At 45.2% G+C, this 24,747-nt stretch overlaps 1 protein-coding gene and 1 long non-coding RNA gene across 10 annotated transcripts in view; one reads left to right on the plus strand and one right to left on the minus strand.

Annotated features, from left to right (window-relative positions):
- NR2C1 (nuclear receptor subfamily 2 group C member 1) overlaps nucleotides 1–24,747 on the minus strand; it is a 114,897-nt gene that overhangs the window by 14,251 nt on the left and 75,899 nt on the right. For all 9 annotated transcript variants that reach the window (XM_075933450.1, XM_075933426.1, XM_075933460.1 and 6 more), the window contains 4 exons: nucleotides 18,750–18,915; nucleotides 17,930–18,051; nucleotides 7,009–7,148; nucleotides 1,735–1,872 (listed from right to left, as the gene is read on the minus strand). In XM_075933450.1, coding sequence (XP_075789565.1) covers nucleotides 1,735–1,872; nucleotides 7,009–7,148; nucleotides 17,930–18,051; nucleotides 18,750–18,915 — 566 coding nt within the window. The remainder of the gene's footprint in view (nucleotides 1–1,734; nucleotides 1,873–7,008; nucleotides 7,149–17,929; nucleotides 18,052–18,749; nucleotides 18,916–24,747) is intronic.
- Nucleotides 5,362–24,747, plus strand: part of LOC112545005 (uncharacterized) — a 48,733-nt gene continuing 29,347 nt past the window's right edge. Inside the window, exons 1-2 of the long non-coding RNA XR_012905176.1 lie at nucleotides 5,362–5,462; nucleotides 13,427–13,475. This is a non-coding gene — a long non-coding RNA (uncharacterized LOC112545005). The remainder of the gene's footprint in view (nucleotides 5,463–13,426; nucleotides 13,476–24,747) is intronic.

Here is a 24,747-nt window from a genome sequence, read left to right on the forward strand (position 1 = left end):
AGGGTCTGAGGAAGGGGGAGTGTAGGAGTGGTTGTGGCCAGATGGGGGCTTGGCCCCAATTGGGGGTTTGTTGGCCAGGCTTCATTTTTAAATAGAATACTATGTTAAACACAAAAAGTTTCTGCATTGTCTTTATTTATGAGAATGGCAGGGAACCTGCCTTGAGTCAGGGGTCACTGACCCATAGAAAAGTCATTTGGGAGCAGGGGATACAGTACTGGGGAGGAGTGCTAGTGGGTTCTGGAGCAGGGAACAGGATGCCAGTGGGGGCAGGGAAGAGGGGGCAGGGTGCCAGGACAGGTTTCTGCAGCAGGGGACAGGGTGCTGGGGGGGACAGGTTTCTGCAGAGGGGAGCAGGGGGACAGGTTTCTGTAGTATGAGACAGGGTGCCAGAAGGAACTGGTTTCTGCAGGGGGGGCAGGGTGCCGGGGGACAAGTTTCTGCCGGGGGGGAGGGGCAGGTTTCTGCAGCGGGGTCAGGGGGGCAAGGGAGAGGGAACAGGGGGCCAGGAGGGCGGGGGACAAGTTTGGGGCAGAGGAGAGGGAACAAGATTGGGGGCAGGGAGTTCCCTACACCAGCCACGGAGGAAAGCCTCCTCTGAGCTGAACGCCACAGCCAGCAGGCCAGGCAGCCCCTCCTCTGCGCCAGCCCACGTGGAGCGTGGAGCATGGTGCACGCTGGCTGAGCGCCATGGCCAGCTGGCTGGGCAGCTGCTTCTCTTCCCTCCAGCCTGGCTGCCCTGCGCTCAGCCCAGGGAGGCTGCGCCTAGCTCCAGCTGTGAAAGCCACAGTCAGCTGGCTGGGGTGTTTCAGCCCTCCCAACCTCCCAGCTCCCACCATTCCTCGCAGCTACTCACCTGTGTTGTTGCTCAGTGAGTAGCTGCTCCTCAAATGAGGAAATCTAATGTAAATGTACTGCGCAGGTGCGCAGTTCAGAGAGGGCTCAAGAGCTACTCTTAGAGCCCCTGAGATCTACCGGTAGCTCACGATCTACTGGTTGGTGACCACGGGATTAGACTGTCATAATGCATAAGAAACAGGCAGCTGAATCAAAGTCACACAGGCAACAATGGTTCTGGCATTTTCTAACTTTTGAATGCTTGGCTTTGCACCTTTGCACCTCGCCTCCTATTCATAACTCCTCATCTGATCTTTATAGCTCCAAATCCTCTCTCAATATCCCTCCTCCAAAGGCTTTCTGTCCCAATCTCCTAGTCCTGCCTGCTCCCCCACCTACTTATCTGATATCACCCCCCAACAGCCAGGGGAGCGGGTTCCTAAGTCTTCCCGTCTTCCAGTCTCTCCCCGCCTCCAACTGATTCTTAAGGAGCAGAATCAGAGAAAATAATGGTAAAAAAACATTTGTGGTATGTCTGCCTAATCACTTCTAGCATTGCTAGCAATTGCTAACCTGCATTGGTGCTATAGCAACTTTGGGAGAAATGTCTAAAATTCTCAGTGTAGTTGGAATCTTTGTTAGACTGGAAGATGGAGGACAACCTTAAGATTTCAACTTATCCCCTAATTAAAATAAAAACAGGTTCACAAATTTCTTGCAGCTATAGAACTAAAGTGTCAGAAATGCATGAACGTACATAGAAAAATCACTCTCCCCCCACACCTTAGCTGAAAGCTTGGATTTTGGAAAAGAGAACTTTTAAATGCAATATAAATACTCAGATCCCAATTGTCGCAGAAAAAGAACAAAATTTTAGTATTAAAAATAATTACATACCAGGACTGAAGAGGACAATTGCTTTCAAATAAGCATATTCATACCCATCGAGGCAAAGCTTAACCATACTGTTACAGAACTCTTGCAGCTTGAAGATATGTTCCATCACTAGCTTTCCTCTATCTGTAGACAGCTTATCTAGATCAGTACAAAAAATTGCAGAATGACTTTTCTGGATAAATGTGTGCCTGATTTCTAAATGATTCATACAGCTGGTAATATGAATCCATATTCTTTTTTTAAAGGAAAAACTACAAGCCAATTAATACATATGTTTATTTATTTACATACCCACCCACCCTTCATGATTAGTCTAATAATCCTACTAAAGAGTCCAATGATCAGAGGTGGAATGGGGAAGACGACATATGAGTAAAAGGAATTCCCTGAATGTATCATGCCTCTGCAGATGTACTCCATACGTCATGTGCCATACTCACTCATCACAGAAGTGTTAGCAGTAGCAAATCTATTAAAGAGCACTTCTTCCATTTTAGGACATGAATGTATTAGAATCAACATCTATAAGAGGATATGTCCCAGGCCTGTCTTAGCTGTATTCCTAAACTAGCATTTTAAATACTTGACTGCATTGGGAAATGGTTCTTGGATAGTAGAATGGTTATTTTTCACTTTTAAAAAGTCAGATGAGTCAATTTTTAGGAATCCACACCAAGCTGCTAGGTGAAGACACACAAAGCATTCAAGATCTGGATAGAGAATCTTGCTCCATTTAGGGATATGAGTTTCCCCCATCAGGAACGGGGAAAAGCCACCCATGGCTGAAGTCCACCTGTCCTGGCTCCTTAACCCCCCACCTCTTCCACCAGGAACTAAGCAACCATGTCAATTTCATGGCTCACCTGGCTTCTCACCCTGGCTACTAGCCCGGAACAGAGTGAAGTCCCCTGAATATCTCACCCTGGCTTCCAACTGGAAGCAGGGTCCAACCACCTCAAGGTCAGTAGGAGCACTCTTGTTAATTTCACAGATCTTGCCCAGAAACTGACAAGGAAGCGGATATAAGAGATGCAGTATCTGTCCTAACTACACTGACATAAGATTTTCACCTTTTGTGGAGATGGAGTTATGTCCATTTTGGTGAATTCCACAGTCTTGGAATTTTAAAAGTGGTAAACTTTATGATTTCAGATATTTAATTCTGAAATTTTGTGGTGGTGTAATTTTAGAAGTAACCCCCAAAAAAGTTGCGTATGTGTGTGTGGGATGTCACAAGGTTATTGTTTGGAGGTTGTGGTATTGCTACCCTTACTTCTGTACATCTGCTGGCAGTAGAGTTGCCTCAGAGTTGGGCAGCTGGAGAGTGGTGGCTGCTGGCCAAAAATCAAGCTCTGAAGACATAGAGACCAGCAGCAGCAGTAAATATGGCATTATATGGTATTGCCACCCTTCCCCCGTGCTACTTCCTGCAGAGCTGGGCCCTTAGTCAGCAGCTGCTAATCTCCAGCCACCCAGCTCTGAAAGCAGCAGTACAGTAGTAAGGGTGACATGGGTATGGTATTACTACCCTTACTTCTGCACTGCTGCAGGCAGAGTGCTGCCTTCAGAGATGGGCACCCGGCCAACATTACAACTACCGTGCTTCAGTTGTCCAGCTCTGTAGTCAGCATAGAAGTATGAGTAGCAACACTGTGACTCTCCTAAAATAAACTTGTGATTCCCCTGAGACTCCCTTTTGGGTCAGGACCCCCAATTTGAGAAACACTGGTCTCCTCTTTGAAATCTGTATAGTGTAGGGTAAAAGCACACAAAGGACAGATTTCATGGTTTGTGATGTCTTTTGCATAGTTGTGAAGTTGGTAGGCCCCTACTTATTGGATTACATGGTGTAAGAGGGGGTTCCACTTGGAGTACAATCCACTAGAATATGAGATTTCTATACTGACAATAGGTAACTATGTTGTAATACTTGTCCTGGTAAAGCTAGAAGTTTTGGAAGCTGCACAGAGACACACAGGTTACATCTACATTGTGCTCTCTTGCGCAAGAACATATGCAAATGAGGCGCAATGATGAATATCGCTGCACCTCATTTGCCTACTTAATGAGCTGCCATTTTTGTACAAAGGGCTTTTGCACAAGAAGGAGCAGTCTACACTGCTCCTTCTTGCACAAAAAACCCCACTTGCGCAAGAGCCATTCTGCTGTTTATTTTCAGGCAGAACGGCTCTTGAGCAAGAGGGGGTTTGCTCAAGAAGGAGCAGTGTAGACTGCTCCTTCTTGAGCAAAAGCCCCTTGCACAAAAATAGTGGCTCATTAAGTATGCAAATGAGGTGCAGCGATAATCATCATTGTGCCTCATTTGCATATGTTCTTGTGCAAGAAAGTGCAATGTAGATGTAGCCACAGTTTTTGGAACACTGCAAAACATGAAAGCTATTCTTGTATCCAGAAGAGACATAAGGCGCTTTTATTGCAGATGCACATTTATCTTACCTTAAGCAGGGGTAAGGAGTTTTAAATTTCTTATTTTCCACTTGCAGTAATCCATGATAAGAACTAGCAGCTTCACTGCATACCACCCCAGTATCTGCTAATATGTCCCCAAATGACAATTAGCTTGATGTTTCTGCTAAAAGTATCAGCAGTTACATAATTACCATAGACTCCTCATAGAATCACAGATATGTAAGACAAGGAGGGACCAAAGTAGGTCTTCTAGTGCAGCCTTAAGCCCTAAAACAGAAGTAGGCAGGGCTCGACAATCTATTGAATCTACTAGCCCGTGGCGAATAGATTTCAGCCCGGGTTACCCGTTTACCGGTGGCACGCGCATGCGCAATGCGGCTCTTGCGCATGCGCAGAGCAGGGCTGGTGAGCGGCTTTCGCCACGGTTCATCAAACCCTGGAAGTAGGTATTGTCTAGATCCGTGTTTCTAAAGCTTTTTGATACCAGAGACCAGCTCGTGGCTTCCTAAGACATGTCAGGGAAATCTCAGAGACCAGCACCAGTCTATGAACCTGTTGCAAAATACTGATATAGACCATTCTTAACAGGTGTTTGTCTAACCTGATTTTAAAGACTTCCATACCTCCTTAGGTATCCAGTGCTTAACTACCCTTGCAATTAGGAAGTTTTTTCTATTGTTAAATTGCATCCAGAGGGAGACAGATTAAAGTCCATTGCTTCTTGTCTGTCTTCAGTGGATAAGGAGAACAATTTACTACCCTCCTCTTTACACCAACCTTATATGAACTTAAAAACTATTATGTTTATAGGTCATGTTTTCTACATCTTTAATCATGGTTGGTGCTCTTCTCTGGGTTTTCTTCATTGACTTTATACTGTCAGGCTGTAGGGTTACCACCAGGAATGAAGGAGGATAGCTCACACCTATCATTGAGCTTTAACTTTGGCATTCTATACCCCAGGACTAGGCAAAATAAGACTCATGGGCTGGATTTGGCCCGCAGGCCAGCGAGGAGCTTCACCTGCCTCTGCACGCTGCTCAGATAAGCAGCTGCAGGGCCCTGTTTGTCTATGAACAGATTCAAGCTCTGGGGAGAGGAGAAGAGGCTGCCCCCACCCCAGCACAACCAGACAATTGGAGCTGCCTATTTGAAGAATAGGCAGCGTGCGAAGTATCTCTTTTCCCTCTTCTCAGGCTTGCAGTTATTCATAGACACACATGGGCCCTGAAGCCGGTGCATGAGTTGTGGAAGCCTCCCTGAGAAACCTACTGGGCTGCTGGCTAGGTATCACCCAGGTAAGTCTCCTGGCCAGAGCCTGCCTCTGACGCCCCAGATCCTCCCTCCCTACAAGCCTCTGCCCCACTCCTACACCCATACCCCACATAACCCAAACACTCAGCTCCCCTCCTGCACCCATACCCCTTTCTGCACCCATACCCCCTCCCAGACTCTGCACCCCAATTCCCTGCCCCAGGTCACAACCACCTCCTTCACCCAACTCCCTTCTAGACCCCCCATCCCCTCTTGATCCCAATCCCTTACCCTAAACTCCCTTCTTCATCCAACCTCCATTCCAGACCCTGCATTTCCTCCATTAATATAAAGGAAAAGTGCAGCCCTTGACCACTTTCCAAATTCTTGGTGTGACTTCCCCATCATCAATTATTGCCCACATCTGCTGTACCCTTTTGCAGCCACCATAATTAGTTTTCATTCAGCCGACATTGAGAAGGAATTCCCCCGCGCCTGGCGTGCGCACACATTTACAAGGATTACTGTGGATGTGGGTGTATTAAATTTTAAAAAATGACTGGGTACAATTATTTAGCAGTTCTGAATAGAGAGAGCCCTGAGTAGCATAGCTCCATGGATCATGAGCTGTTATAATACCTACAATGGGGCTCCACTGACCCAATTCACAAAGGAGAAAAATATTATAACCTTTCCCATCAACATAATACCTTTCAGTCGAATTCAAGCACCTTTTAAAGTTAGCATTGAAGAGAAGCAACTAAAGAAAATAAGTTTCTAGGTGCATGAATAATCAAAATAAGATTCCAGCTAATATGTTAAAAGTTTCTTTCACTATAATCTGCTTCTAGTTTTAGGAGCATATTTTACATGATTTGCCATAATGGGATTTGGACAGTAATAGACTTTTAAGGCCAGAAGGGATCATTGTGATAGTCTGACCTTCTGCATATCACAAACCGTTGGATATCCATGTATTAATTGATTCTTTAAATCAACACCAGTAGGGTTTGAATTAGAGTATGTATCTTCTTGAAAAACATCCAATCTTGATTTTAAAATTTCCAGTGATAGAGAAGCAGCCACAACCATTCATAAATTGTTCCAATAATTTATTACCCTCACGGTTAAAAAACTTGAGACTTATTACTCTTTCATTTCTCAAATCATATAAGCCACACACACTAAAGTTTATTTAGTTTGTAAAAATCTCAATTCTATGGAAACTCAGAATTTAGTCTTGCTTTTTACGATACAAAACAGCATAACCCCCAAAACAATTTACACAAAGTCTGAAGACTGAATGCAGGATACAAGTCAATTTAGACTGCACATATTTAACTTGTGGCTGTTCAGCATATCCTATTGAGTGTTGAATTTTTAATCAGAGCAATTATTTGTATATACATTTTCTGGAAGGAGGGAAAATGAAAAGGAAAGAAACACACCGAAATACAGTTTTTATTATTACTAAATGTGACTGACTTCTGTAGATTTGCTAAAATTTTCCACATTTTTGATGGACTCATGCTGTTAATTAACACCACCCCCCACATACCTACACCCTGAAAATGCCAGGATGCATCTTACCTTGCTGTAAGCTACCATGCAGGTGATTAACAAATGCAGTTAATATAGTTGCCACATTCATCACTTGTGAACACTGTGCAAGACCAAGCGTAAAAAGTTCATTCCAGCAGGCTTTTACTAATGATATGCTGTTATCTTGCCTATTTAAAAGGAACAAAAAAGTTCAGTTAATGAAGTTGTTCACTTACTGCACATCTGCAGAGCACAGTACAAATAGGAACAATTAATCTAGTTCAGCCACTACTACTACTTCCCATAAAACAAGACCCAGAGAAAATAATTTTGTATTTGAAATGTTAGAATTAAAATTATTCTGTTTACATTAAAAGTGGCATTAGGTTGGAAAAGTTGGTTTCTTTTTAAAGAACTAAAAATTAACAGTCTGCAATACCCTGAGAGAATTTGCTACAGTACAGACATAAAAACACCTTCCAATTGCATAGTTTTCATCTACTTCCTCACACAAGAAACCATATGGGGTATAATTAAACAACTAAAATCCATACTTGATGGGGACATCCTTCTCATCTTTCCTGAACCCCCTCTTCTGGCCTTCAATCAACTTGCCAACTCTCCAAGCTCAGCAGCAGCAAAAACAGGAGAGGCTACACCAACTCAAAGTGACAGAGACCCTGCCAGAATGGAGGCAAAATCTGCAGACCTGTTTCCATTGCAGCAATGATCAGCATCCTGCAAAACACCTTTCAAGATCCATGGGTCCTATGCATGCCTCCTACAACATATGGTGCACTAAATGCTCCAACAACTATTACTTTGCTCCTGAATGAACTCACACAGGAAGATGATAAAAGAAAAAATATCGTATAACCTGTGGGTGAACACTTTTCACAAACTGATCACTATAAACCTGACCCATCAGTGCACTTCCTCAGAAGAAACCTGCACCATACAGGCAGTCCCCGACTTACGCGGATCCGACTTATGTCGGATCTGCAGTTACGAACACGGACTGCGGGACCGTGTGGTCCCGCCGCCCGTGTACTCCCCGGCAAGAAAAGCTGCTCCGCGTCTCCCTGGTCTGCAGACCAGGAAGACGCGGAGCAAAGGGGCGCGCCTGGGCTGCCCCCCTGCCGGCTTCCCCCGTGGCTTTGTTGCGCTCCAGCGGGGAGGCGTCGATGATGTACCAGAAGTCGGTCCCGAGGGCCGCCACCAGGAAGCTGAAACGTAAAACGCCCAGGAGGACCGCAAACAGAGCGAGGCTGCTGAACTTGATCCTCATGGTGCCGCCCGGGCCCCTCAGCGCCGGAAGGGGCCCGCCCCGGGGCTCATCCCCAAGCTGCAGCAGCGGGGCTGTCACCAGGACCCAGCAGCCCGGCTCTGGGCTCCTCCCAGCCCTGCCAGGCGGGGGCGCCTCTGCCGGGGGGGGGGGGGGAGGGGGAGCTGAAGCAGCGACCTCAGAGCCGGGCTTCCAGCCCTTTTCCCGGGGGGCAGCCCCGCCCAGAGCACTGCAACAAGCGGAGCCGCCGTGGCTGCCTCCGCTCCTGGGTCCGCGCCGCGGGCAGCCCACCGGCCGGCAGCAGTTGCCTGCCTGCTCCCTCTCGTGCGAGGCGCGCCGGGAGCAGCAGCACGGCCGGCCCCCCGCAGAGTCCCGCCCGGAGCGAGGGGCGCGTCTGCCACGTGTAAGGCCCGGGGACCAGCGCCCCGAGAGTGCGAGGCAGCCAGGACAAGGGCAGCAGCCCCCTGTCCCACGAGCCGGGTTGCTGGGACCAGCTGCTGCTGCTGGCGAAAAAGCGTTTTTAACACCCCCCCCCCCGCTTCCTCCCCCGCGCTTTGAGCACAGGGACACCAGCTCTGTCTCTCCGCCCTGCCCGCGTCTCCAGCTCTCGCCGGCGCTTACTGCATCTGAGTCTGCCCGCTCCCCCTCCACCCTTCCGCACAGGTCTGCCTTGCCCCTGTCCATTCTCCTTGCGGCACCATTGACTGGGGAATTTCCCTGCCCCTGTGCATAATGCCAGGAGCAGAGGTCCTTGGTCCTGCAGCAGTGCCCTGGATACGAATCCTCGCAATTGAGAGCAAGTTTGACCGTGAGCCCCTACGCTTCCTTAATAGGTGTATGTGTGCAGATGTTTGCTTGCTAGGTAGTAATTACCTAGCACTTACCGCTGCCTTTTCCTCAGTTCCTCTAAAAACAGGTTTAAGGAAGGGTGGGTAGGAATGGTGTCCCTAACACTGTCAGAGGCTGGGAATGGGTGACAAGGAAGGACTACCTCAGGGTTACCTGTTCTGTTCATTCTCTCTGGGGCACGGCTCCTGGCATTGGCCACTGTCAGAAGACAGGACACTGGGTTAGATAGACCTTTAGTGTGACCCAGTATGGCTTGTTCTTATATTCTTAATTAGAAATACATTTGTTTGGGTAGGATTGGGAGGGAGTCATCCAAAGCCTCTCTACAGGATTTGAATAATTATTCAAAATTAGTGGGAACTGAGTACAGGCAGTCCCCAACTTACGCGGATCCGACTTATGTCGGATCCGCAGTTACGAACGGGGCTGCCCCGGAGTACACAGACTGCGGGACCTCGCAGTCCTGCCGCCCGTGTACTCCGGGGCTTTCTCCGTGTCTCCCTGGTCTGCAGACCAGGAAGACGCGGAGCAAAGCCGCGGAGGGGCTCGGGCAGCGGGGCAGCACAGGCGCTACTGGAGCAACCCAGCAGCACCCCAGCTGCTCTGCCCCAGGTGTCCTGATTTAGGTGCTGCTGAAACTGACCAGCGCTGACTACAGGAAGCCCGAGGCAGAGTTGCTCTGCCCCGGGCTTCCTGGAATCAGCTGCTGATCAGTTTCAGCAGCAGCTGACTTGGGGACGCTTGGGGTTCTTAAGTTGATTCTGTATGTAAGTCAGAACTGGCGGTCAGTTTCAGCAGCGGCTGAATCTGGACGCCAGTTCCGACTTACATACAGATTCAACTTAAGAACAAACCTACAGTCCCTATCTTGTACGTAACCCGGGGACTGCCTGTACTTTCAAAGTGAGCCTCGGAGCTTAAATTCATAATTTAGACAATGAAAATCATCAGCTGAAGAGAGAGACTGAATTTATGGCTTATTATACCCTAACAACTTCACCCTAATGTCTCCTCTCTCACCTTGAAATATATGTTAACTACCTTAGGACTGAAAAGATGCAACTAAAGAAAAAAATATTTAAGTCTCCAGGAACATGGAGAATCAAAATAAGAAACATTCTAGTCCACCTTACATAGAGCATGTCACAGCAAAATCATAAACTGGTGCAATAAAAGATAAAACTTTACCCTCCCTGTTTCTCTACACCTCCCTAGCACAAGCAAGTTGATAGACATCATTAGTTACATTTTCAATACATGCTGCATCACATTAATTTGCTCAGAGTTTACTCTAGTTTTCAAACAATATGTACACGAGTGGCAGCAGCTCTACTGTTGAGGATGCTGACTGGCAGGCTGAAGGTAAAGCTGGAATTATGCTTTCATTATTGTATTATGTTTTTAAATAAATGTAGCTGAAAGTAACACTGAAAATTGAGCCATTGGCCTTCCCTGGGCCCGGGCTCAACTATCCCTTTTGCCCCCACTCTCATCACCAGGCCTTTAAACACAGGGCTGGCCTTACCATGAGGCAAACTGAGGTGGCTGCCTCAGGTACCAGACTCTGTGTGTGCGTGTGTGTGTGTGCGCGTGCCACGAGGACCCAGAGTGTAGAAAATTGTGTCTGCTGCTGGTACAGCGAGGAGTCATGGGGGCGTCATTTGAGCTCCCCGCCTCAGGTGCCAAAATATTGTGGGCTGGCCCTGTTTAAACACCTACAACTTACTGTCAACAAGAACTAAGCCCCAGTATAAAGGAGTTTACTTTATTTATGTCTCTTACTTCAGGCACCTATATTTGAAAATTTGGCCAATAAAGACAATTTATAGCAAATAAAAAAACCTAAGAACCTAAAAAAGACTTAAGAAAATAAAACATACTACTGAATCTTTGTAAGGTTAATGTAATTCTCTGAGAAGCAGCACTTACATTCTATTGCAATGTTATTTATAAGCTGAATGACTGATTAGTGTAGAAAGGTCTCTAGAATTTTCCAGAGCTGAGCCAGATTCTCTGCTTTGACCCAGTTCCCTTTGTGCTGCAGGCTGCATCTCTCCTGTAGGCACAGAGCTGAAGCAGTCCATTCCTACATCAGTTGTGCTCTTGCAGCCCCTGGCACAAATTGTACAGTGGGGCACAGTTTCAGCATGGTGCACTCTGCTAATTCACAGTTGATGTACAATTCCCTAGGGATTATAGCCAGGTAGCATAGGTTACAGCAGTTTTCACACTGCTCGGCTGCGTCTAGACTGGCATGATTTTGCGGAAATACTTTTAGCAGAAAAGTTTTTCCATTAAAAGCATTAGTGGAAAAGAGCGTCTAGATTGGCACGGACGCTTTTGTGCAAAAGCACTTTTTGCGGAAAAGCGTCTGTGCCAATCTAGACGCGGTTTTGAGCAAGAAAGCCCTGATCGCCATTTTCGCCATCGGGGCTTTTTTGCACAAAACAGTTTTTAGCAGTCTACACTGTCCCACTTGCGCAAAAACATTTCCAGAAAAGGGCTTTTGCCCGAACGGGAACGTCAAAGCATTTGCGCAAGAAGCACTGATTTCAGACAGTAGAATGTCAGTGCTTTTGTGCAAAATCAAGCGGCCAATGTAGACAGCTGGCAAGTTTTTGCGCAAAAGCAGCTGCTTTTGCGGAAAAACTTGCCAGTCTAGATGCAGCCCTCTAGTCTGGAAAACAACACCTAGACCCAAAGAGCTGGGGGAGCTATAACTGGCTACTTAAAAGCTCTACTGCCAATGTCTCTGGCATCAAACAGATCTTGGTACAGTAGTGACTCCAGACCATTATTATTACATCATTAACCAAATCAATATACCAAAACAACAAACACAGCTTGCTATGGATAAAAAGCTCAAACAGCTACCTAAAATCACTTACTACTGAAGGGTGATGATGGAATTTATGGGAAATCACTAATAACTGGGAAGAAGGGGAAGAGAGAGAAGGAAGAAAAAGCAATGACTGGTTTCCCTGCTCAAGACTATGCTGCTCTGAGCGGGAAACTAGAATCATAGACTCACAGAATACTAGGACTGAAAGGGACCTCGAGAGGTCATCGAGTCCAGTCCCCTGCCCCCATGGCATGATCAAATACTGTCTAGCCCATCCCTGATAGACATTTATCTAATCTACTCTTAAATATCTCCAGAGACAGGGATTCCACAACCTCCCTGGGCAATTTATTCCAGTGTTTAACTACCCTGACAGTTAGAAACTTTTTCCTAATGTCCAACCTAAACCTCCTTTGCTGCAGTTTAAGCCCATTGCTTCTTGTTCTATCCTCAGAGGCCAAGATGAACAACTTTTCTCCCTCCTCCTTATGACACCCTTTTAGATACCTGAAAACGGCTATCATGTCCTCCCTCAGTCTTCTCAACAAACCCAATTCTTTCAGCCTTCTTTCATAGGTCATGTTCTCTAGACCTTTAATCATTCTCGTTGCTCTTCTCTAGACTCTTTCCAATTTCTCCACGTCTTTCTTGAAATGCGGTGCCCAGAACTGGACACAATACTCCAACTGAGGCCTAACCAGCGCAGAGTAGAGCGGAAGAATGACTTCTCGTGTCTTGCTCACAACACACCTGTTCATGCATCCCAGAATCATGTTTGCTTTTTTTGCAACAGCATCACACTGCTGACTCATATTCAACTTGTGGTCCACTATAACCCCTAGATTCCTTTCTGCCGTACTCCTTCCTAGACGGTCGCTTCCCATTCTGTATGTGTGAAACAGATTGTTCCTTCCTAAGTGGAGCACTTTGCATTTGTCTTTATTAAACTTCATCCTGTTTACCTCAGACCATTTCTCCAATTTGTCCAGATCACTTTGAATTATGACCCTATCCTCCAGAGCAGTCGCAACCCCTCCCAGCTTGGTATCATCTGCCTAATCTAACTAGATTAAATATGTTTCTGTCTTCCTCACTGATACATGACTGTTGGCTCTAATTTGCGCCATTAGCTCCTTACAACCAATCATTAGTCAGAAATTTGTCTGCATCATGACAATTGTTGCTTAAACATAAAATATAGAAAATGAAATGAAGTGTCAATTAAGATATAATTCCCTTTCTAAACCACTTTACAGATACAGAAGAAAACACGCTCAAATTAAAAAATGTGAGTAAACCTCTGACAGCCTGCATTAAAACAATCTGTCAAGCTTTTAAACTGTGAGGGCACAAATTATATCTTAGTATATGTCTGAGCAACACATAGCTCTATACGCCTCAAAGCTGAGAAAGGTGCTAATGCAAGATAAACGGTAATAAATAAGCTCTTCTGTCTTTTCTAAATATATTCCCTTTCCTTATCAAAACAGCCAAACCCACTGAACAAAGGATTATTCTCCCAACATCTAAATGAATGAGGTAGGATTTTCATAAGCTTTTTGTCATTTCCTTTGCAAAGCTTTACTCTTTGGAATAGAAATAAGTCTTCTGTAGTTTATCTTTCTCTCAATAGTTTATCTTTATTGCTTTTATTATAAAACCTTCTGTAAGGGAACATATATACCACATTGATCTATAAAGTGCTTTGGAATCCTCCTGGATAAAGTATGATATTTAAATACACATCAATGCTATATTTATGACATTTTATTCCATTTATTTATTCTGCAAACTATTTCATTTTATGGCACTTAAGGATTTTTTGGCAGAATTATTTTTACTCCTGCTTGCACCTTTCACAAGGAAAGGTTTCAATTATACGAGGTACATTATTTTTCATTAAGATTATATTGTGTATGTAAATCAACTAAAAATCTGGAAATCCTGGACACCCGATCATCATAGGCATTGGCAATCTAATAGCAGGATTCTCTGGCTATGTGGACTCTCTTCAGACCCTACGCTACCTTGTATCTATTTTCAAGACACCACTGACTTCCTGAGGAAATGACAATGCCTTGAGTACTGGTTCCCAACCTTTTGGGGCTGCAGGGCGCCCGGGGCCACTCACGCGCCGGGGGAGGGCTGCCGCACATGCACCCAGGCCACCCACACGCCGCATGCCCAATGCCGGCGCCATCCATGCGCCGCACTCCCGGCGCCGGCGCCGCTCCTGTACCGCATGCCCAGGAGTGGGGCTGCCCATACACCAGGCGCCCGGGGCCAGCGCCGCTCCTGTGCAGCGCGCCCGGGGCCGGAACAGCCCATGAGTTGCATGCCGGGAACCAACGCCACTCCTGTACCGCACGCCCATGTACCAGCAGCGCCCATGCGCCCCGCGCCTGGAGCTGGCGCCGCTGCTGTGCCGTGTGCCCAGCGGTGGGGACGCCTATACGCCGCACGTCCAGGGCCAGCACAGCCCATGCACCGCGCACCTGGGGGCGGGACCGCCCATGTCCTGCGCGCCCGGGGCTGGCGCCACCTCTGTGCTGTGTGCCTGGGGGCGGGGCTGGCCCCAATCACTCGGCGGGCTCACAGAAATGGCCCGGCGGGCGCCATGGCACCCGCGGGCACCGCGTTGGGGACCATTGGCCTTGAGGATGTTTTTGAACACACCATCCCAACCACTATTGATGTAGAAGGTCTCTACACCAGCATTCCACATGAAGATGGACTACAAGGTGTCAGGAACTGTATCCTCGATGATGGCACAGCACACCTAGTGGCTGAGCTCTGTGAATCTGTCCTCACCCACAACCATTTCAGATTTGGAGAAGAAATGTAAAAAATTGTGTAAAAATTTAATTGTAACAGTTAAAAATCCTAGCGGTTACATAGTTACATGTGCTGTGGGTACTGCAGTATATCTTTTATACTGCAGATCCCATACTTCAGGGTGACAGCCAGCTCCCGGGTGGCTGGTGTGTAACTAACAGAAATCGATAAGTTGATGCTTATTGATTAACCGTTTAAACAATTACAGGTATATTCCTAATATGGGGGCAATTTATGCCTTCAAGTCAGCAGCACTGCTATGGGTACCCACATGGCCTCGTAGTACGCCAACATTTTTATGGCTGACTTAGAGAACAAAAACTGGGGAAGTATTATTCTATCACTGCTCCTCAACTTGCACTATACTGATGACATCTTTATCATATGGACCCACGGGAAGGACGCCTTTGAAGAATTCCAGCATTTCAACAATTTCCACCTCATCATCAACTTTAGCCTTGAGTAGACCATTCCACACAAGAGATACATTTTTTGGAAACTACAGTGCAAATAAGTGATGGGCACACAGACAACACCCTCTACTGGAAACTTATTGATCACTATACTTACATACATGTCTCCAGCTTTCATACAGGAAACATCACACAATCCATTGTCTATAGGCAAGCCCTAAGATACAACTGCATTTGCTCCAATCCATAAGAGAGGGGGACAAACACCTATAAGATATTTATCAAGCATTTTTAAACTACAATACTCACCTGTGCAGGTGAGGAAATAGATTGATAGAGACAGATAGGTATCACCTACTACAGGACAGACCCAACAAGGTAAATTATGAAACATCAATGGCCATCACCTACAGCCCTCAGCTAAAACATCTCCAGCACACAATCAACGATCTACAACCTATCCTGGAAAATGAACCCTCATTCTCACAGACCTTGGAAGACAGGTCAGTCCTCGCTTAGAGACAACCCCCCAACCTGAAGCAAATACTCACCAGCAACTATACACCACACCAAAGAAACACCAATCCAGGCACCAATCCATGAAACAAATCTCACTGCCAACTCTGCCTTCATATCTATTTAAGTGACACCATCATAGGACCTAATCACATAAGCCACAACATCAGGGGCTCATTCACTTGCACATCTGGTATTGCTACTTCAAAAAGAGACTTCTCTTCAAAAAGAGATTTCAAAGAGAAACTGCAGAGCTGCAATTCATTTGCAAACTTGACATTATTAATCTGGGTCTGAATAGGGACTGGGTCTGAACAGGGACTTGCTGGCTTACTGCACAAGCAATTTTCCCTCTCTTGGTATTCACACTTCCTCCTCAACTGTTGATCAGTTAGTACTGATCCTTCACTTGATTAAGAAACTCCCTTCTTTTCATGTGCTAGTATATTTATGCCTGCCTCTGTAATTTCCACTCCAATGCATCTTACAAAGTGCCCAAATAAATCTGTTAGTCTTTAAGGTGCCAAAGGACTCCTTGTTGTTTTTGCAGATACAGACTAAGATGGCTACCTCTCTGATATAAATCAACCGTACTTCAATCAGTTAAGCAACCACAAGTGATCGCTCCAAATCAAGCTTCACATAAGCAAGTTGGAAAATGGGCAGCTCACCACTTTCAGAAACAATGCTCCAAAACTACAGATTCATAAGTTATTTGATGTCAGAGAGGAATGTAGTTATTACTGTCACATAAGTGTTTTCCTTTGTGTGCTCTTGACAGATATAAATAGGAATGTGAAGCTATTCATAATAGCTCCTAAAGCATTGATCAATCAGCTGTTTCAGTATTTGATTTAGCCACAGAGAAGAAACAGACAGAATGCAAGACAATCACGAAGAATTTATCCAAGGCATTTTAGATGTGTGCAGAGACCAATATGACTTATGTTTGGATGAAGGTTAATTTGCATTATTCTCCAATTTTGTCATAGTTGCTATAGTATTCTTAACCATTTGGTTTTTTGTAAGCATATGTTCTGAAATTACTCTCATAAAATGACACCTGGCAGTAGAGTGTACACAAGATGCTTCCCTTTATCTTGGAATTAAATGCATTTCCTCATGTCATGCAGAACTACATTAACTATATCAGAACTAAGAAACTTAAGAGAGTTAATGGATTCTGCTGGACACAAGGCAAGTTCTTAAAATATAAAGTGAATAATAAAAACTGCTTTTAGTTATGAGAAATCATTTACTTCTGGTATTTGCCACTCCCTGCAATACCTTCACCCTGTCTCAATGTTTGATAAACTTTACTAATATATTTAACTATCTTCTAGATTAGGTTAATAATGGTACAATGACTACCAATAATTGATCTGCAAAAGTAGAACAATGCCCAAGGCATATAGGTAGCTGTATATCAGCCCCTATCTATCTTAATATGGCAATTCTCATCAGCATCACATCTCATTTGCAACTACAGGCTGAGTGCAATCTCACCGCTTGCAATTTATATACCACAGGAAATCATATGTTAAAAGGTGAGTAATTCAAGAAATGATGGTACGCACAGACAAGTTCAGCTCTCTCTGCCAACAACCATATGTAGGTTTTCATTTTCTAATGGAATGCAATTATTTTCACTTTAAACTTCATGTTTCTAATGAAAAATACTCAGCAGTTCTAACAGATACATTTAACTGTTTAGATGTATTATTAGGGATATTTAAAAAAAAGCAACAAAAAAGTGATTTTTCAAATGTACAATTTATAATAATCCAAACCTATTGATCTGGTTGATCTAGCACAGTATCTTGCCTTCTGCAAGGTGATCTGCATCAGATGCTTCAAAAGGAATGAACAGAATGGGCAATGTATCTAGTGTTCCATCATTTGTTCTCCAGTTCCAGTATCTGGAAGTCAGAGTCGACAGTACTGGTTTGTTTGCTGCCCTTCCCTAACCCAGGGCCTGGGCTACTCTAACTAATTGTCTGTTTGCTGCCTCTCCCTGTTCCTTGGCCATGGCCTTCTAGAGTCAGTACTGTTGGCTGAGCCTGATACAGGCCTAAGACCCAGGACTACAGGACTCAATGGACCTAGGTGGAGTGGCTGCCCACTGACCCGGAGGGGGAAGAGCCCCTCTGTGAGCCCTGATAGGCTACAAAGAATATATTCCAGGACAAATGGTTCATTGATTATATTAAAGAATGTTTGAACACTCACCCTAGAGCTTGGAAGGAAGGAATGGAGCGTGCCCAGTGCATGGACAAAAAGAGCAGTCTAGAGGCTGATTCACAGATGTAATGAACATTCAGGTATTCAGGCATAGGAGAAGGCATGGTGAGCTGGTGCAAAAAGGAATTGTACAATTAGTTATCTTATTTCTTGTTAAAATATTACAAAAATAGTCTTTGATGTAAGTTGTCTGATATGTCTTGCAAGGAAAAAAGTAATGTATTTTTAAAATAACATGAATGAGATACAGCCTTGAAATACAGGAGATACAGGAGCAAAGCCACCCAGGCGGCGGGAGTCCCGCTGCCTGGGCGGCTTTGCTCCGGGGCAAATGAGCAAAGCCGCCCAGGCGGCGGGACTCCCGCAGCCTGGGCGGCTTTGCTCGGGTGTCCCTGGTCTGCTGGGGGGGTCCAGCGGCTTTGCTGGACCCCCCCAGCAGACCAGGGAGACCGAGAGAAGCTTTTCTCGCCCTGGAGGACACGGGTGGCGACCCGCCGCCCGTGAGCTCCGGGGCGAGAAAAGCCCTGTTCGTAAGTGCGGATCTGACATAAGTTGGAGCCGCGTAAGTCAGGGACTGCCTGTAGTAAGCTGTGCTGCAAAAGCACTTAGGAGGGATGTTTATTTTCCTGAACAAAAAGTAGCTAACCATTGAACAAAAGCAGTGTATTCTTAAGAACAAGAATTACAGTATTTCAATACACATGATTATTCTTTATGAAATTCAAACAAATGCATACCAAATTCATGAACTTTTAAAATGGCTAAGAAATTAGTTTTAACTGTTATAAGTTAAAAACATATAAAATACCCTGAAAGCTACGTGTGCGTCGCTGAGAAGTGGCCCCTCTATTTCAACAATATTCATGCTTGTTTCTCCACCAATCAGATGTACATTAGCTTCAATACTCTCTGCAGAACTCTGACAAGCTGCACTCTCTCCTGGGTTTAGTGCTTTCGCAAGTGTATCAAATGCCCTATGAAAAAACATTACCACCTATGAGTTAAGTCAAATTATACAGTAAAAGCAAGGAAAATGTAAAATCATTATTTAGTGTAGGCTTCAGTCTAGACAGTGTTTGTATAGGCTTGTATTTCCAAATATATTACATTTTGCTCCCTTCTGATAATTTGAAAATCACTATAGCACTGCTCTGTCCCTACACCTTACTTAGTCTACTACAAGCCTCATTTTAAAAACAAATATTGGGGGAGGAGGTTGAAAGAGAAAATGAGAGAGAAGGTTGTGTGCACAGAATCCATGAGAACTCTCCATCTTCAAGGCAGAAGTAAGCTTTGCCTCCTCCTACAACATCAAAGGAGCAGATCCCTGGGGTTTCCTCCTGGCAGTCTGGGGGTGGCGGCAGAAACAGCAGCCCAGTGGCTGTCACCTTGGGAGCCTTTTCCGGGCTCTCTGCACTAACACAGTGCTCACTCTCTACCCAAAATACTTAAGTAAGAGAGCAGCTATCAGAAAACGGAACATTAAGGCAAAGAGAGAGCCCTATCAAAGCATTTATCTACATGGAGAAGCTAAATACAGTGAAACCTTTGTTATCCAGCACTCTGTTAGCCAGAAAACTTTGATAACTGACACTGTCCCCCAGCCACAATGCTGTCACATCTTCAGGCGCACAAGCCTGGCTGGACTGGTTTACCAAGATTGGCTTAACAATTTTTTATTTAAGAAGTAATCATCTTTAACTCAAAATAAAAATGTGACACCAAAATAGAAATGTGCCTCACACTACAAAACTTCCAATATTAAAAACTTGAGTTTTACTATTATTGTCCACTGGTTTTTCTTAGGTTGATGGGACCCTCAGATAACAGGAATCTTTACATAATTGGAACGCCCTAATCCCCAAGTGTGCCGGATAACACAGGTTTTACTGTAATGCTATTGCTGCCAAAGATGGTGTCATGGAGAGCAGGCCAAAACAGTCTAGAGGGCTCTCTGATCTACCTCAACCCACTTGGCCATCTAGGTTTGGGCTGCGTAGCCCCCTTCAGGAACTAAGGACAGGAAGCAAAGTGGTGAAACATGCACCTATCATCCCTTCCTTAGATAAGAAATAAGGAAATAAGGTTTCAATACTCATGCATTAAATATTTGACTCCAAGGAAATCCTTTTCCCTTCTACACCACAATTCCCTCTGCAAAGCAAGCCAAGTTTTACAAGCCCTGCTCCCTAATGGCATGTCTACACTACATTACACTACCTTTAACACCTGTGGCTGCCTGTGCCAGCTGACTCACATCTCAATACTGAGACTGTGGGGCTGTTTCATCGAGGGTATTCCAGCTCAAGCTCAAAGACGCTCCTACTTCACAGGGTCCTAGAGGCCAGGCTGTAGTTTAAGTCTGGATATCTACACTGCAGTTAAACAGCCCCACACCCTAAGTTCACTGGCATAGGTCAATTGTGGGTGTCTAATCGCTGTGTAAACACACCCAAGGGGCTCAGCCCTGTAGCCCTTGCTGATACAGGAAGTACCATTACCTTTAACATTTACAAGTATGAGTAAAAGCTGCAAGATAAAGTTCTAAAGAAAGGAAGGTCTAGAATAAAGTGGACAAAAAAGGAAATCATAACTCATGAAATGAGACAAGCCGTGTTGAGTAGTTTATGCATACTATGGATTTCCTTTATTCTGAGTAATTCCAGTTCCTTTCCATTTCCCTCAGTCACGAATGGGTATATAGATTTTATCCAGCAGTAGGGAAGAATGATTATGGACAATTAGGCTATCATCTAGCTAAGGAACAAAAGGGATGTATTAAATTGCAGCATGAAGGGAATTTAAAGTATGGTTTAAATTTATTCTAGGAGAGTTTTATTTTGGATCTTTGATAACCACCATCCAGCAGAAAATACATGAAAAAAATGACTAGAAAATCAGTTTGCTTTGTTGATAGGCTCTTAAATTTCTCCAGCGATGGAGATTCCACATCTTCCCAAGGCGATTTATTCCAATGTTTAACCATCCTGACAGGAAGTTTTTCCTAAATGCTTCTTGTCCTATCATGTGAGGCCAAGGAGAACAATTTTTCTCCCTCCTCCTTGTAATACTTTTTTAGACTGAGAGGGGACATGATAGCAGTTTTTGAGTATCTAGGAAATTTAAGAGCAGGTTAGATAGACATCTGTTAGGGAAGTGTTTGGTCCTGCTGAGGGCAGGGGACTGGACTCGATGACCTCTCAAGGTCCCTTCCAGTTCCAGGATTCTATGATTATGCATAGCTTTTGAACCAGGTCACTGATTTTCATACATCTTTTGAGAGGCAAGGAAGCTATTGCCACTCTTGGGTTAAGTTGTGCCCCTATAAACTCTATGGGCTGTACCGGTGTGAGCAATGACTTGGTTTCATTTATTAGTAGCCCCAACAAGTGGAAGAAAGTCATGACAGTATGGATATCATGATGGGACTGTGCCTCTGATTTGGATTTGATCAGGCAGTCATCAAGATAGGGAAAAATGATGTCGAGTTTCCTTAGGTAGGCAGTGACTACTGCAAGAATCTTGGAGAAGACCCTCAATGCCATTGATAGTCCAAATGGCAGGACAGTATATTGGTAGCAGTGAATACCTAGGACAAAGCAGAGAAAGTTCCTAGGGGCAGGATGAACGTAGATATGAAAACAGGCATCCTGTAAATTGAGACATGAAAACCAGTTGCCCAGCTCCAGCACAGGAATTATGGTGATCAATGTTACCATCTTGAACTTTTGCCATTTTAGAAATTTGTTGAAGATTCTAAGGTCTAAAATGGGGCACCATCCACTGTTCTTCTTCTGAGTGAGGAAGTAATGTGAGTAGAAGCCACTCTCAGACCCCTTAAAAACCCTTCTATAGTGCCCATTGTAATCCTGTTGTAGGATTACATTGTGAGAGTGGTCCCTGAAGAGGGATGAGGCAGGTGCGTGAGTGGGGGAATGGAAATAAAATCTGTACAGATTGATTGTATCACCCGCTATTCAGATGTTTTGTCCTGCCAAGTGGTGTAAAAGGGCAGAAGTCAATGATGGAATATTTTGTCAGAAAGTAGCAACTCTGGAGCAGGGGAGGATGTTTTCAGTCCCTTGACCAAGGCCTCAAATTTGCTTGTTTTGTTTAGGTGGCTGGTTTGCAGCACTGGTTTAGTTAAGTCTGCACTACTGCCTGCCCTGACCACGTTGTTGAGTCTGGTGATCTTGTCTCTGTTGGTGATAAGTGTATGAAGGATATCTGGGTCTTGGGTTGGTACCTATACTGTCTCATTCTGGTTGCAGGCACGTGAATACCCAGGGAGCGCAGAGTCGCCCTTGAGTCCTTTATGGAATGGAGAATGTTGGTTTTTGTCAAGAAGAGCTTCTTGCCCTCGAATGGGAGATCCTCCGCTGTGGACTGTATTTCCCTTGGAAACGCTGCAGAGTTAAACCAAGAGGCTCTCCTCATAACTACCGTAGTGGTTGTTGACCTAGTGGCCATATCAGCAGTGTCGAGGGCGGCTTGTAAAACTGTATGAGAAATCGCATGCTTTTCTGCAATTACTGTCTTAAATTGTTTGCCTCGAGTATGTCATCAATAACTGTATTAAACTTTGAATAATTATTGAAGTCATATTTACTGAGCAATGCGGTGTAATTAACAGCTCTAAACTGTAGGGTCAATGATGTATAGACCTTTCTACCGAAGAGATCTAGCTGCTGGCTGTTCTCGTCAGCAGGGGTGGATCATAGTTGGTGCTGTTTATTTCTTTGGTGCATGGTTTCGACTACCAAAGACTTAGGTGGTGGGTAGGTGAACAGAAATTCAGAACCCTATGGGGGAACATAATATTTCCTATCTGCCCTTTTGCAGGTGAGCCGTATGGTTGCAGGGGTCTGCCAAATTGTTTTCACAGGGTCTGTGATCGCAGGATTTATGGGCAGAGCAACCTTTGTGGTAGGGGTGGCCTGTAATATGTTCATAAGCTCATGCTGGGTCTCGGAGACTTCCTCTATGGCAAAATTCAAATCCACCACCACCCTTTTAAAAAGGTCCTGAAAGGACGTGAAGTCATTGGCTGATGTCAGAGGTGGTGGCATTACCACTTCATCATTACCACTTCAGGATGATGAGTTAGTGTCAGGAGTAGTATCTGGTCCTGAATCATGCATTTGCTGATCTGGTGTATCCTTCAGTAGCTTCTGAGGAAATGGAGACTGAGGGGGAGGGGAAGCCACAGGTTGGTTGTTTGTCTTTTTGGTATGCTTTCTCCTATAATTATATGCCCATTGGCTCCAGTAGTGCCACTGAACGCCGTATGACATGGGTGGTGGCATCCATGGGTGTGGTCCCCAGGGGGATTTGCAGCCCCCATTGAATGCCTAAAAATGGGATGGGAGGACAGTACTGAGACTTCAGTGCTGGGTGACAGTTGAGGTGAAAACGATACTTCGCTCCATCATCTCTGTCACTAGACAGAAGTGTGGGAGAAGAGATGTGCATTGGTGCCGCTGTGGTCAGCAATGCATCGTGCTGAGGAATGAGGAATTAAAGATAGAAGAGATGGTGAGATCCTTGGGATGGAGGTACCTTAGTGCCAGTGTAGATGGTGCCATTAAATGACAGTGCTGTAAGCAGTGCTGATGTTGACTGCGGGCCTGTTGGCACCGATGACTGTTGCAGTAACTATATGATTGTGGCACCAGCAGCTGCAATGACGGTACTGGAGTCTGATGCCAGTGCAGGTTGCAGTGCTGAGTGAATTCAGTCTTGGGGCTGATGATTCTGCCTTCGGTTTCTCTGGTGCTGCCATGGTCACTGAGCTTGTTAAGGCAGGTACATTCAGGCCTGTAGTCTCGGTGCGGGATTTTCTCAAGCTCTGTTTAGCGGTACCATGCTGGATGCCAGGCACATCATACGTGCTGAGGTGTGGCCTCAACTCTGGGTGCCAATTTCTCGGTCATGTGCCGCTTGAAGGACTGTAATTTATGAGGTAGAGAGGAGGCACATTTCTTACAGGATTTTTTCCCCTTCTCAGGTTTCTGCTTATTGGGCCATTAAGTTCTTGGATTGGAAGCTGAGTGCTGTGCTTTTTTCAAGGATAAGCATCTTCAAGGATAAGTCTCTAACCCTGTGTGTACGCACCTTAAGCTTGGCACAGTGGTGGCAGTCCTGCTGTATGTGACCCTTGCCTAGGTATATGATACATCTCGAGTGTCCACTGGAGACAGGCATTGTGTCATTACAAGTGGAGCAGAATTTAAATCCTGGTAACCCAGGCATTGCTATCCAACAGGGGACACCAAAGCAACTGGGAAAAACAACTTGGATAACAGGTTTTTTCCGTGTAGGTTTTTTTTGGTAGGGTTTTGTTGTGGTTGTTTTTAAAGGAGGCAAACTTTGATAAAATGAACGAAGGGAAAAGCAACAAGAAATGAGTGAAATGAACTACTTAACTACAGCAAAACAACACTGTCCGTCTTAAGCCAGGGATGGTAAGAAGGAACTGAGGGGAGAGTAGCCGCACATGTGTGGTTGCACAGCACGGCGTTCACGCATCCTGCTCACTGCACATGTGCGGCCACTCTAGGCACTGCTGAGAAGTTGGATAAAGAGAAGCTGGATAAATTCATGGAAGTTAGGTTCATAAAAGGCTATTAGCCAGGGGATAAAATGGTGTCCTTGGCCTTGTTTGTCAGAGGCTGGAGAGGGATGGCAGGAGACAAATCGCTTGATCATTGTCTTCGGTCCACCCTCTCTGGGGCACCTGGTGCTGGCCACTGTCGGTAGACAGGATACTGGGCTAGATGGACCTTTGGTCTGACCCAGTACGGCCG

The sequence above is a fragment of the Pelodiscus sinensis genome, chromosome 1 (genome assembly GCF_049634645.1).
Source record: "Pelodiscus sinensis isolate JC-2024 chromosome 1, ASM4963464v1, whole genome shotgun sequence".
NCBI classification, from domain to species: Eukaryota; Metazoa; Chordata; order Testudines; family Trionychidae; genus Pelodiscus; species Pelodiscus sinensis.